This window comes from Oncorhynchus mykiss, chromosome 4, assembly GCF_013265735.2.
Source record: "Oncorhynchus mykiss isolate Arlee chromosome 4, USDA_OmykA_1.1, whole genome shotgun sequence".
NCBI classification, from domain to species: Eukaryota; Metazoa; Chordata; class Actinopteri; order Salmoniformes; family Salmonidae; genus Oncorhynchus; species Oncorhynchus mykiss.
This window is the reverse complement of record NC_048568.1, coordinates 15636270-15650209: the sequence shown is the minus strand read 5'-3', so window position 1 is coordinate 15650209 and position 13940 is coordinate 15636270. Positions and strand designations below refer to the sequence as shown.

At 37.3% G+C, this 13940-nt stretch overlaps 1 protein-coding gene across 4 annotated transcripts in view; it reads right to left on the bottom strand.

Annotated features, from left to right (window-relative positions):
- Positions 1-4455, bottom strand: part of LOC110522174 (lethal(3)malignant brain tumor-like protein 3) — a 34351-nt gene extending 29896 nt beyond the window's left edge. For 3 of the 4 annotated variants that reach the window (XM_036975736.1, XM_036975733.1, XM_036975734.1), the window contains exons 1-2: positions 4375-4455; positions 2609-2772 (exon numbers count right to left, since the gene is read on the bottom strand). In XM_036975736.1, coding sequence (XP_036831631.1) covers positions 2609-2755 — 147 coding nt within the window. In that variant the 5' untranslated portion in view covers positions 2756-2772; positions 4375-4455. The remainder of the gene's footprint in view (positions 1-2608; positions 2773-4374) is intronic. The other variant, XM_036975735.1, reaches the window with a different exon arrangement.
- Positions 4456-13940: the final 9485 nt, after the last annotated feature.

Below are 13940 nucleotides of genomic sequence, written 5' to 3'. Positions count from 1 at the left end.
AGAGTATATTTGGCCTTGTGTTTTAGGTTGCAGTCCTGCTGAAATGTGAATTTGTCTCCCAATGTCTGTTGGAAGCAGACTGAACCAGGTTTTCCTCTAGGATTGCGCTTGTGCTTAGCTCTATTCAGTTTATTTTTTATCTTAAAAACTCCCTAATCCTTGCCTATGGCAAGCATACCCATAACACGATGCAGCCACCACCATGCTTGAACATGTGAAGAGTGGTACACAGTGATGTGTTGTGTTGGATTTGCCCCAAACATAACGCTTTGTATTCAGGACATAAAGTTAATTTCTTTCCACATTTCATACAGTTTTACTTCAGTGCCTTACTGCAAACAGGAAGTATGTTTTGGAATATTTGTATTTTGTTCCTGAGTTAGGAAGGACACCTGTATCTTTGTAGTGACTGGGTGTATTGATACACCACCCAAAGTGTAATTAATAACTGAAATGCTGAAAGGGATATTCAATTTATGTTTAAAATATACAGTGCCTTGCGAAAGTATTCGGCCCCCTTGAACTTTGCGACCTTTTGCCACATTTCAGGCTTCAAACATAAAGATATAACACAATCATGAAGTGGAACGACATTTATTGGATATTTCAAACTTTTTTAACAAATCAAAAACTGAAAAATTGGGCGTGCAAAATTATTCAACCCCCTTAAGTTAATACTTTGTAGCGCCACCTTTTGCTGTGATTACAGCTGTAAGTTGCTTGGGGTATGTCTCTATCAGTTTTGCACATCGAGAGACTGAAATTTTTTCCCATTCCTCCTTGCAAAACAGCTCGAGCTCAGTAAGGTTGGATGGAAAGCATTTGTGAACAGCAGTTTTCAGTTCTTTCCACAGATTCTCGATTGGATTCAGGTCTGGACTTTGACTTGGCCATTCCAACACCTGGATATGTTTATTTTTGAACCATTCCATTGTAGATTTTGCTTTATGTTTTGGATCATTGTCTTGTTGGAAGACAAATCTCCGTCCCAGTCTCAGGTCTTTTGCAGACTCCATCAGGTTTTCTTCCAGAATGGTCCTGTATTTGGCTCCATCCATCTTCCCATCAATTTTAACCATCTTCCCTGTCCCTGCTGAAGAAAAGCAGGCCCAAACCATGATGCTGCCACCACCATGTTTGACAGTGGGGATGGTGTGTTCAGCTGTGTTGCTTTTACGCCAAACATAACGTTTTGCATTGTTGGCAAAAAGTTACATTTTGGTTTCATCTGACCAGAGCACCTTCTTCCACATGTTTGGTGTGTCTCCCAGGTGGCTTGTGGCAAACTTTAAACAACACTTTTTATGGATATCTTTAAGAAATGGCTTTCTTCTTGCCACTCTTCCATAAAGGCCAGATTTGTGCAATATACGACTGATTGTTGTCCTATGGACAGAGTCTCCCACCTCAGCTGTAGAGCTCTGCAGTTCATCCAGAGTGATCATGGGCCTCTTGGCTGCATCTCTGATCAGTCTTCTCCTTGTATGAGCTGAAAGTTTAGAGGGACGGCCAGGTCTTGGTAGATTTGCAGTGGTCTGATACTCCTTCCATTTCAATATTATCGCTTGCACAGTGCTCCTTGGGATGTTTAAAGCTTGGGAAATCTTTTTGTATCCAAATCCGGCTTTAAACTTCTTCACAACAGTATCTCGGACCTGCCTGGTGTGTTCCTTGTTCTTCATGATGCTCTCTGCGCTTTTAACGGACCTCTGAGACTATCACAGTGCAGGTGCATTTATACGGAGACTTGATTACACACAGGTGGATTGTATTTATCATCATTAGTCATTTAGGTCAACATTGGATCATTCAGAGATCCTCACTGAACTTCTGGAGAGAGTTTGCTGCACTGAAAGTAAAGGGGCTGAATAATTTTGCACGCCCAATTTTTCAGTTTTTGATTTGTTAAAAAAATTTGAAATATCCAATAAATGTCGTTCCACTTCATGATTGTGTCCCACTTGTTCTTGATTCTTCACAAAAAAATACAGTTTTATATCTTTATGTTTGAAGCCTGAAATGTGGCAAAAGGTCGCAAAGTTCAAGGGGGCCGAATACTTTCGCAAGGCACTGTATATATATTTACTCATCTACCAATAGGTGCCCTTCTTTGCAAGGCATTGGAAACCCTCTCTTGAATACTTATTGACTCAAGACATTTCAGCTTTTAATTTTTAATAAATGTATAAACTTTTCTAAAAAAATTATTCCACTTTGACATTATGGGGTATTGTGTGTAGGCCAGTGACACAAAATCTCAATTTAATCCCATTTTAAATTCAGGCTGTAACACAACAAAATGTGGAAAAAGTCAAGGGGTGTGAATTCTTTCTGAAAACACTCTATATGTGAGGAGTGAGGACATACTGTATATTCAGATGAATACTGTGATTAGCGCCATGTGACCTAGTCAGGAAAAAAGTCCTTGGTCCTAATTATACAATTTATGATTTATACAATTATATATATATCATTGATTTTCTCATTACACAAATAGATCATTCTACTTCATTATAATGTGTCCTTATTATGATAGGTATAACACAAGTAAAAAAAAATAATAATAAAAAAATATATATATATATATATATATATGGCAACATTGAACCTTTTCAGCTGTTGTGGTGATGTGTACCTTCAGCTCACTCCCAGTTAGGGTTCCAACACCATCTTTCCAGTCCATGGCACCATACACATCAAAATCAGGGGTTGCTGCATTTGTAGCTGCATTTGTAGCATTTTTAGACTCATCCATGTTAAAAATGGGGATATCTGAAAAAGACAAGATGAAGCCACACCAGACAATAAATAACACTGTGCAGAATGAATATGGCACAGGCCTACTGAATCTACATAAACTGACTTTTAAAAAATCAGCTTAGTGAAGTTATTGCAACCGTAGTCCTGCGCAAAGTGCAAGTCAAATGAAAAGAAGAGAAACAACTGAACGTTTCACACAGAGCGGCTTTGCAACAGTGTCTCAATAATGTTTCACAAAGCCGCTACAATGTTTCAATTATTGTTGAAATGTAACAGCGGAAGGCCTGCAAAATTGTAACTCGGTGACATACATCAACCACTAGAGGTCAGTGCTGACTAGGTTTAGACGACTGCGTTTGAAACTTTCAGACCCTATCAAACAATGAAATCACTGAACAAAAAATGTAGATGATGATTTATTGATGAATTATTGATAGTTCATGCAATTAGGCCTATGATCTATCAATATTGCTGTCTTTCAAATATAATTCCTGACGTTTCGGTAGGGTATATCATTTGTGTGTTATGTATGCGCCTAAAATAATAAGTATAGGCATTAAGACAGTAGCCTACATTAACAGCAAATCGTTGCCAGGCGTTTACGAAATTGCAATATGAAAGTAACTTACATTTTATGCATGCAAAATGCATTTACATCCCAAACTATTTGAAAGATCGATCCTCTCTCTGCTAAGCGTCAAAATTGCATCATATGCAGAGAACACTTTTGAATTATCAACACATATTATTACAAAGGAAAATTCCGCGTGTTTACTGTGCACATGTTATTCAACCTGTGTGTTAGATTTTATCATCAGATGTCCATTGTCGGTTATGAGCGTTATTAATATTTATTTCGAGCTTTCTGAGTCAAATAGTTTTAATTACGAGTGGGATTAAATGATTCGGTTGGGCGCAACCAGTTCGCATTTCCTTTGTATTCCAACTAGGTGTGTTACAGATATTTTGTGATGTCCCTTAGCAAGACGCTAATCATGCATTGTATCATATATTAACACTTTTCTTTGCTCTGATACTATTTAATGTGTTTTAAAGCCAGTTTCCCAAAATGGCGGAGCTGGAATATAGTCCTATATAATTCTCACCGGCAGGCCTGCAGACTCGTTGCTCTACAACAAAAATATTATTTTAACTGCCTTGAAAGCTTTTTGGAAGGAAATTATGGTATAAATATTTTAGTCCAGTTCGCTTGTCAAGCGCAATGTCTTCCTCTCCCCAGCCATAACAGGGAATTACACTGAAGCAAACATTATTCTTGAAAGAGTACAATATACCATTATTATATACGTCTCTGGGAGACAAGAAATCTAGCACAACATATTTTCTATCATTGCAGTAATTTTCGACGCAACTTTTGTTACAATTTTAGAACGCAATATATTCACGCTCTACGCATTGAACCTCTTCCTGGCTGATATTATTGATGACACGTCCAGTCGTTTTGTACTTATTGCTAAGTTTTGGTCAAATTCCGTCGCAATGAACCTCTAGCGAAAGTATTATATAACAGATCACTCATTACTATAATACATAATTTCCTCCGTCAATTGTTTTATGCTAAAGTACATTTGTTTTAATTTGTCTGTTTCTTACCCAAATTCTCCCACGAGTACTGACAAATTGCCCAGGCAGCCGTCAATGCGCATGAGCATGGCTCTGAGCGAGTGCTTGCGGTGGGTGCCTCAGCTAGACTGTAAAACACATCATGCCAATATCGAAAGTTTGAGCTGGTTGAATAACAACATATGTAATAGAGTAAGCCATTATTTGTCGCATAACCTTGTCATCGACATAAAACCATCAGCAAATTATTATGGATGCGCTGTGGATGTTTGGAGACTGAGATAGGCGATGATTAGAATAAAATAACACGAATACCACGTTACTAAAAATAAAACCCAGTTTGCTTGTCGACAGTGAAATGGGGTGACTTGCGAAATAGCACAAAGAACGTCCAGAAACGTTTTAATACCGATCCTTTAACCTAAGTTGCGCCATCAACCTATTTTTCAATTTTGTGTTTAGGTTGACGCATCAACGTCGTTATCGTTACAGTTCAAAATAAAAAATAATCTGTGCTCGTGAGTCCTGGGCAAGAAACCATGCAAATTAAAGCAGATTATTGATGTACAAAGTTTCTTTATGCCATGTTGTAGTCCGTTATTACTACGAACAAATTGGCTCAACTTGATTGAATGACATCTAAATGAAAAACAGTAATGGGCTGTAGCCATGGCCTACAGTTTAATTCCATAACTCAGACATCCAAGCTACCTTTATTGGACTTCTAGTTTAGCTTCTCTAGAGTTGATCAAGGGAACTCTAGAACACAATAGAATAGAATGGAGAACAGATATAACAGAATAGAATATGGTATAATAGAATAGAATACAGTTAGAATAGAATACACTAAGTTTGACTTTCACCAGTGAAGGCTTTCTAGACTGAAACAAATGTTGTACAGTAACGTTTTGTGTAGATGATGTAGTCAACCAAGTTTATCATTCATTACCATTACCATTGCCTGAAGTTATACAGTTGTCAATCAGTGTTGCTTCCTAAGTGGACAGTTTGATTTCACAGAAGTGTGATTGACTTGGAGTTACATTGTGTTGTTTAAGTGTTCCCTTTATTTTTTTGAGCAGTGTATATTGTGCCTTCAGAAAGTATTCATACCCCTTGACTTTTTCCACGTGTATTTTTTTTACAGGCTGAATTTAAAATTGAGATTTTGTCACTGGCCTACACACAATACCCCATAATGTCAAAGTGGAATTCTGTTTTTAAAAATGTTAACAAATACATAAAAAATGAAAAGCTGAAATGTCTTGAGTCAATAAGTATTTAACCCCTTTGTTATGGCAAGCCTAAATAAGATATCCCCTATGGTCTTATAGATATGATCATGAGCATGACTCCTTTTTCTGTAAAATCTTTCATACTTATGGGCTGCTCTGTAAGAGCATGTATGGCAAATGCGTACTGCATGGGGTGCTACTGCTGTTGCAGATCACCATACTAGTTGTACCTTATGGAGCCCAATTCCAAGTTATGGAATGTCCATAGCCATAGTGGCATGGCATAAGGGAAAATACTTTATTGGGAGCCCTTTCCTGCATATGATTGAGCAATTAACTGAAGAAATGCTTTGTGTTGGTGATCTCTCCTCTAATCCATGTTTGGCGATGGTTACATACAGTAGCCTGAGGTCACCGCACAATCCACTCACTGCACATAACATTAGTGATTAGTGAGTTACAGTGTCACTAATTCACTAAAAAGACAAAAAAAAGTTCATATGATGCAGTGCTGATTAAGGAGGGTGATTGTCAAAAGACATACTGAGGACTGTGTTTATGGTTTAAGTGCTTAGGACTTGTTTCTGTTTCCTCAACGTTCTGTCGCGGTTTTAATGACACACGTAGCAGGGGCCTTGTTAATGTTTCAACTCTAAACATTCAAGAATATGTCCGGCTTGCAGAGAGATCACACGTCGCACAATACACTGTAGATCAGTGGGCCAGAGAAGCAGATCGTTCTGAAGAACTGTGTGTCCTATTTACATTTCATTTACCCAGAGTCAAGTCTGGCTTGCCTCCTGGTGCTCCAGCAGCTGTTACAGTATATACATCCCAACAGGCCAACAACACATTAATATTCTAAACAAAAATATGGCCCGGTGAATATGCATGCACTGACATCACAGTGTGTGAAGACAGGTTGGTTGTCATACCACTCAGGTGTATTTCTAGCCATTGTGGGTTGGCGCTGCTGTAGAAGTGGTCCGGGCCTTGGGTCGGGCTTTATCCAGAATGGATTGAGATAGGAAGCTTTTTGCATGTGTTTAAGACCATTAAGAACAGTCCTCATCCCCTGCTTTGTTTGCTTTAGGTAGGCTACCTTTTAGCAACTCCAATGATAAAAGATAAAGGCGGCCATTCATGTTGTTATACTGCTGTTGCAGGTATTGTGGGTATTGAGGGTATTCTCTGAAGCGCTATAAACCAACATCAATCAAGATCAAGACCAATGTCCGTTAAACATGGGTAAATACGTTGGAGTCCAGTTTTGGATACCACAGGAAGTGGAACTAAATGTACGTGTTTACCTGTCAACTTAGTGTGGTACTGTGTAGTCATAACCAAAATTATTAACAAAAAAAAAATATATATATATTATATATACTTTTACAATCGCTCAGAAAAATAGATTTTGTTTAATAAAATAATATTTGTTTTTTTCTCAAAAAGATTGGGGTCAAAATGATTGCCACCCCTGTTTTCAGTCCGTTTCAAGTCCTGAGACTGAGACGGTTCTGTGGCCAAGTAACCATTTATTTTTGGATTTTGTTGTGTGCTTGGGGTTATTGTCTTGCTGGAAGATCCACTTGCAGCCAAGTTTCAGCCTCCTGGCAGAGGCAACCAGGGTTTTGGCTAAAATGTCCTGGTACTTGGTAAAGTTCATGATGCCCTTGACCTTAACAAGGGCCCCAGGACCAGTGGAAGCAAAATAACCCCATAACATCAAAGATCCAGCCCCATATTTTACAGTCGGTATGGGGTTCTTTGTATCAATCCTTCATTCGATGCCAAACCCACCACTGGTGTGTGTGGCCAAAGAGCTCTATTTTCATGTCATCTGATCATAGCACTGGTTCCCATCCAAGTGCCAATGCCGTTTATCAACCTTCAGGCCTTTACATTTGTTGAATGACATGAACATTTAACTCGTTGGCCACGCACACCAGTAGTTGGTTTAGCGTCGAAAGCAGGATGCGAAGAGCCCCATACTTACTGTAAAATATGGTGGTGGATCGTTGATGTTATGAGGTTATTTTGCTTCCACTGGTCCTGGACTTTACCCAGTACCAGGACATTTTAGCCAAACACTTGCTTGCCTCTGCCAGAAAGCTGAAACTTGGCCGCAAGTGGATCTTCCAGCAAGACAATAACCCCAAGCACACAACAAAATCCACAAAGAAATGGTTTGTTGACCACAAAAACAACATTTTGCAATAGCCATCTCAGTCTTGACTTGAACCCCATTGAAATCCTCTGATTTGAATTGAAGACGGCAGTCCAAAGATTCTGTATGGAGGAATGGTCTAAGATCCCTCCCAATGTGTTCTCCAATCTCATAAAACATTTTCGAAAACGTCTCAGTGCCGTTATGCTCACAAAGGAAGGGCGCCTGAGTATTGAAAACAGGGGTGTCAATCATTTTGACCCCTATCTTTTATAGAATATTTTTAATTACTTGTTAAGTAAATAATTTTTCACTGAGTAATTGTATTAGTATAAAATAATATAATTTCCCCATTTTTTTTAGCACCCAATATAGCTCAGTATTTGTATTATTTATTTTATACTGTCTTTTTTGCTAATTTTTTATCAAGGGTGCCAATCATTTCGGTCATGACAGGTCATGTGCTGCTGCTGTCTATTGTAAATTTCACAAAACAGCTAACTAGTCAATTTAGAGCATTTGGTATGGACTTTAATACCACCCATTGAAATGATTGAACCTATCTGAGTATAGTTTAAGCAAGTATTTTAGTGTGAAATGCCTACATGGCCTTCCTTTTAGTAGTTTTGTGGTGACAGCAATGGGTGAATGACTCCATATTATTATGGATCATATTATAGGTTTTATTAGGAATGAACGACTGAACTTCTTGGGGTCTTGTGTGATGGAGTCTTATATAATGTAAAAATTGTTCTCCAGAAGTTGCTGATGGACATGATGTCCTTCTATTCTGTTTACTACATTTTGGTCAGCCTTCGCATTGGTATTTTCAGGGTCTAAAATAATAGATATTTTCCACAATATTCAAATGAAGTATATCCAGTCTTTCATATATAGTAGTTCCATTGTCATGTGTTGTGGTACATGATTGACTTGTACTTCCTTTCTCGTGAACACAGAAACTACCCACAAAAACATGCACGATGTCTGCATGGAACCCACATTTAGCTTTCTGCCAAAAAGCATCACAAATGATGTCCCTAGTGCTACCTCACACATTTACTGTAACTACAGTTAATGGCAAATGTATCATTTATGACTTAAGTTTCACATGATTCATATTATTTGCAGGGTACATGAGGACATGAGGTTGACAGCCTTTTAGCACACTTTGACTACACAACAAAAACCATCATGGCAAAGTCCAAAATAGGTGAGTTGATCCAAGGCTTTATTCTTGTTATTCAGTAGTTGGAAACATTACCCTTTTTTAGATTGACTATGTGTGCTCATGTGTGCTCATGTTGGTAAGCATGTTGGCTGGGTTTCTTTATAGCACTTTGTGACATTTGCTCAGTGGTGTAAAGTACTTAAGTAAAAATATTTAAAAGTACTATTTAAGTCGTTTTTTGGGGGTATCTGTACGTTACTTGACTATTTATATTTTTGACAACTTTTACTTTTACTTCTCTACATTCCTAAAATAATGTACTTTTTACTCCGTACATTTTCCCTGACACCCAAAAGTACTCGTTACATTTTGACAGGAAAATGGTCCAATTCATACACTTATCATGAGAACATCCCTGGTCATCCCTACTGCATCTGATCTGGCGAACTCACTAAACACAAATGTAAATGATGTCAAAGTGTGCCCCTGGCTATCCATAAATGAAAAAAACAAGAAAATGGTGCCGTATGTTTTGCTTAATATAACGAATTAGAAATTATTTATACTTTTACTTTTGAAACTTAAGTACGTTTTAGCAATAACATTTACTTTTGATACTTAAGTATATTTAAAACCAAATACTTTAAGACTTTTACTCAAGTAGTATTTTACTGGGTGACTTTCACTTTTACTTTTCTATTAAGGTATCTTTACTTTTACTCAAGTATGACAATTGAGTACTTTTTCCACCACTGCATCTGCTGATGTAAAGAGGGCTTTATAAATACATTTGATTTGATTTGTTAGTTCAGGTGTGTAGTTTGGATTCCCTGCACAGTGACTGTGATCTCCATGGAGCTGACATATCTTTCGGGAGGCTTGATATTTGCGTGGATTGTGGAGGAGTGGGTATGGGACTACGCCATCCCAGTCAAACTAATACACATCGATCTGACGGTAGCAGGTAAGCAACAAGAGATTGAGGCAAGGGGAGAAAAATCTCATTGTCCAAGGGTTCATAAATGTAAGCTTTTCTGAACAAACCTGACATGACTCAAACCATCAATGACTTGTATTTGGCTTATTTACTCTTTAGTTAAGTCGACAGATTATTACAATTATGTATCTATGGACAGCCCACTGCCTGCTGTCTACTTTGCATTCAAATCTGTGTCAAGCACCATGCTTCAAAGGTCCCTCTTTCTATTGTGTGACATCAATTGGTGTTGATATTGTATAGCAGTCAGCCCACGTACTGTAATGATATCTGGGTGCCTGGTGCTGCCTGTGCTCTACAGTAATGCCAGGTTTGATAACAGCAAACACATTAATGACTCCACATGAGTCTACTCCCCACCTGAGCCACATTTTTCACTGGATGTTTAAGTAGGACTTTCAGTAACAGCTAATGGATTTGATTAGAAGAACAAACAATGTCCATGTTAATTCTATCGTTGAATTGATGGGATTTCAATCTAGGTTATGTTAGGCATGGTTGTAAGGCTGCTTTAGTATAAAGATGGCTGTCACAATAACATCATGTTCACACATGCTGGCTCATTAGTTTCACAAGCCGACAGAAAGCATGATTTTATTGATTTATTTGTTTATTATGGTTGAAAATGTGTCATATTCAATTACTATCCTGTCCGTTTCTTTCATCCAGTTTTTTCATCTCTGGATTGCTATTGGTAAGAAATCATACTTGATGTCAGGCAATTGGGAGCCAATAAAAATATAATTAGTTGTCATGTATTATCGCATGAATTAGTCATTCTACATTTATTTTGCAAGGGATTCAATATTTAGGTTTATGATTAAAAATCAACTCTTTCACTAATCTTATCCATTCTGTGTTTTACAGGTTCTGAATTGGTAATGATGATGGAGGCTAACTTCTATCATACAAGCTTTTCAGGAATCATTTTCTGTATCCGGTAGAGCTCCAAAATTTCTGGCAAAAAAACATTTACACTAGCCTTTCATCAACAACAAAATATACTGTTGAAGTTGGAAGTTTACATACACCTTAGCCAAATACATTTAAACTCATTTAATCTTAGTAATCCTAGTAAAAATTCCCTGTCTTAGGTCAGTTCGGGTCACCACTTTATTTTAAGAATGTGAAATGTCAGAATAATAGTAGAGAGAATTATTTATTTAAGCTTTTATTTCTTTCATCACATTCCCAGTGGGTCAGAACTTTACATACACTCAATTAGTATTTGGTAGCATTGCCTTTAAATTGTTTAACTTGGGTCAAACGGTTCGGGTTGCCTTCCACAAGCTTCCCACAATAAGTTGTGTGAATTTTGACCCATTCCTCCTGACAGAGCTGGTGTAACTGATTCAGGTTTGTAGGCCTCCTTGCTCGCACATTCTTTTTCTATTCTGGCCACAAATTGGGATGGTGTTCTTTGGCTAGCAAGCCTCCCCCTTTCTCCTCCAAACATAACGATGGTCATTATGGCCAAACAGTTCTATTTTTGTTTCATCAGACCAGAGGACATTTCTCCAAAAGGTATGATCTTTGTTCCCATGTGCAATTGCAAACCATAGTCTGGCTTTTTTTATGGCGGTTTTGGAGCAGTGGCTTCTTCCTTGCTGAGCGGCCATTCAGGTTATGTCGATATAGGACTCGTTTTACTGTGGATATAGATACTTTTGTACCTGTTTCCTCCAGAATTTTCACAAGGTGCTTTGCTGTTGTTCTGGGATTAATTTGCACTTTTCACACCAAAGTACGTTCATCTCTAGGAGACAGAATGCGTCTCCTTCCTGACAGCTGCGTTGGTCCCATGGTGTTTATACTTGTGTGCTATTGTTTGTACAGATGAATATGGTACCTTCAGGCGTTTGGAAATTGCTCCCAAGGATGAACCAGACTTGTGGAGGTCTCCAATTGTTTTTCTGAGGTCTTGGCTGATTTCTTTTGATTCTCCCATGATGTCAAGCAAAGCGGCACTGAGATTGAAGGTAGGCCTTGAAATACATCCACAGGTACACCTCCAATTGACTCAAATTATGTCAATTAGCCTATCAGAAGCTTCTAAAGCCATGACATCATTTTCTGGAATTTTCCAAGCTGTTTAAAGGCACAGTCAACTTAGTGTATGTAAACTTCTGACCCACTGGAATTGTGATACAGAGAATTATAAGTGAAATAATCTGTCTGTAAACAACTGTTGGAAAAATGACTTGTGTCAAGTCCTAACCGACTTGCCAAAACTATAGTTTGTTAACAAGAAATTTGTGGAGTGGTTGAAAAACTAGTTTTATTGACTCCAACCTAAGTGTATGTAAACTTCCGACTTCAACTGTACAGTCAATGATATTGTTTTATGTTCAGTTTTTTTACTGCACACTTTTGGTACTCTATGAATCTACATATTATAGTTTGCAATTATAGTCCGTTTGGAAGGAATTGTTTAGCATTTTAAACACTTCTTGCAAAAAAGGCTTTTTGTTTTGTGAGTCTGGTCCACATCCTCTTCCATGCCATTGAAAATAATAAGGAATCACGTGATCTTTTTAATTTTTTTATTTCACCTTTATTTAACCAGGTAGGCTAGTTGAGAACAAGTTCTCATTTACAACTGCGACCTGGCCAAGATAAAGCAAAGCAGTGAGACACAAACAACAACACAATTTTATTTTAACTTTTTAAATGATGCTCTCCTGAAGTGAACCACTCCAAAAGGGCTTGGCATGGCTAACGTTTTTGTCTGAATGTCCTCTATTTGGTGTGTGGAATAAACAAGCGTACAGTCAATAACACGATAGAAAAAATCTTTACACAGTGTGTGCAAATGAGGTAAGATTAGGGAGGTAAGGCAATAAATAGGCCATAGTGGCGAAGTAATTACAACTTAGCATTTAAACACTGGAGTGATAGAGGTGCAGAAGATAAATGTGCAAGTAGAGATACTGGGGTGCAAAGGAGCAAAAAAGAAATAACAATTTGGGGATGAGGTAGTTGGATGGGCTATGTACAGGTGCAATGCTCTGTGAGCTGCTCTGACAGCTGATGCTTTTTAGAGGTGAAATTAACACAATTGTTATTACTGTATTATTACTGTATTATTACTGTAACAAAATGTTATTACAAAGTGTTACTACTGCATTATTACTGTACCAAAGGGTTATTACAAAGTGTTACTATGGCATTATTACTGTAACAAAGTGTTATTGCTGCGTTATTACTGTAACAAAGTGTTATTACTGTAACAATGTGTTATTAAAAGGGGTTATTACTGCATTATTACTGTAACAAAGGGTTATTACAAAGTGTTACTACGGCATTATTACTGTAACAAAGCATTGTTACTGTGTTATTACTGTAACAAAGTGGTGTTACTGCATTATTACTGTAACAAAATCGTATTAGAAAGTGTTATTACTGCATTATTACTGTAACAAAGGGTTATTACAAAGTGTTATTACTGCGTTATTACTGTAGCCAAGTGTTAGTACTGTGTTATTACTGTAACAAAGTGTTGTTACTGCATTATTGCTGTAACAAAGGGTTATTACAAAGTGTTATTACTGCGTTATTACTGTAACAACGTCTTATTAGAAAGTGTTATTACCGCATTATTACTGTAACAGAGGGTTATTACAAAGTGTTACTACCACATTATTACTGTAACAAAGGGTTATTACTGTAACAAAGTGTTATTAAAAGGTGTTATTACTGCATTACTACTTTAACAAAGGGTTATTACAAAGTGTTATTACTGCGTTGTTACTATAACAAAGTGGTATTACTGCATTGTTACTGTAACAGGGTTATTACAAAGTGTTTTTACAGCGTTATTACTGTAACAAAGTGTTATTACTGCATTATTACTGCAACAAAGGGTTATTACAAAGTGTTACTACTGCGTTATTAATGTAACAAAATGTTATTGCTGCGTTATTACTGTAACAAAGGGTTATTACAAAGTGTTATTAATGTAACAAAGTGTTATTACGGTGTTTTCACTGTAACAAAGTGTTATCAGAATGTTGTATTACTGTCTTA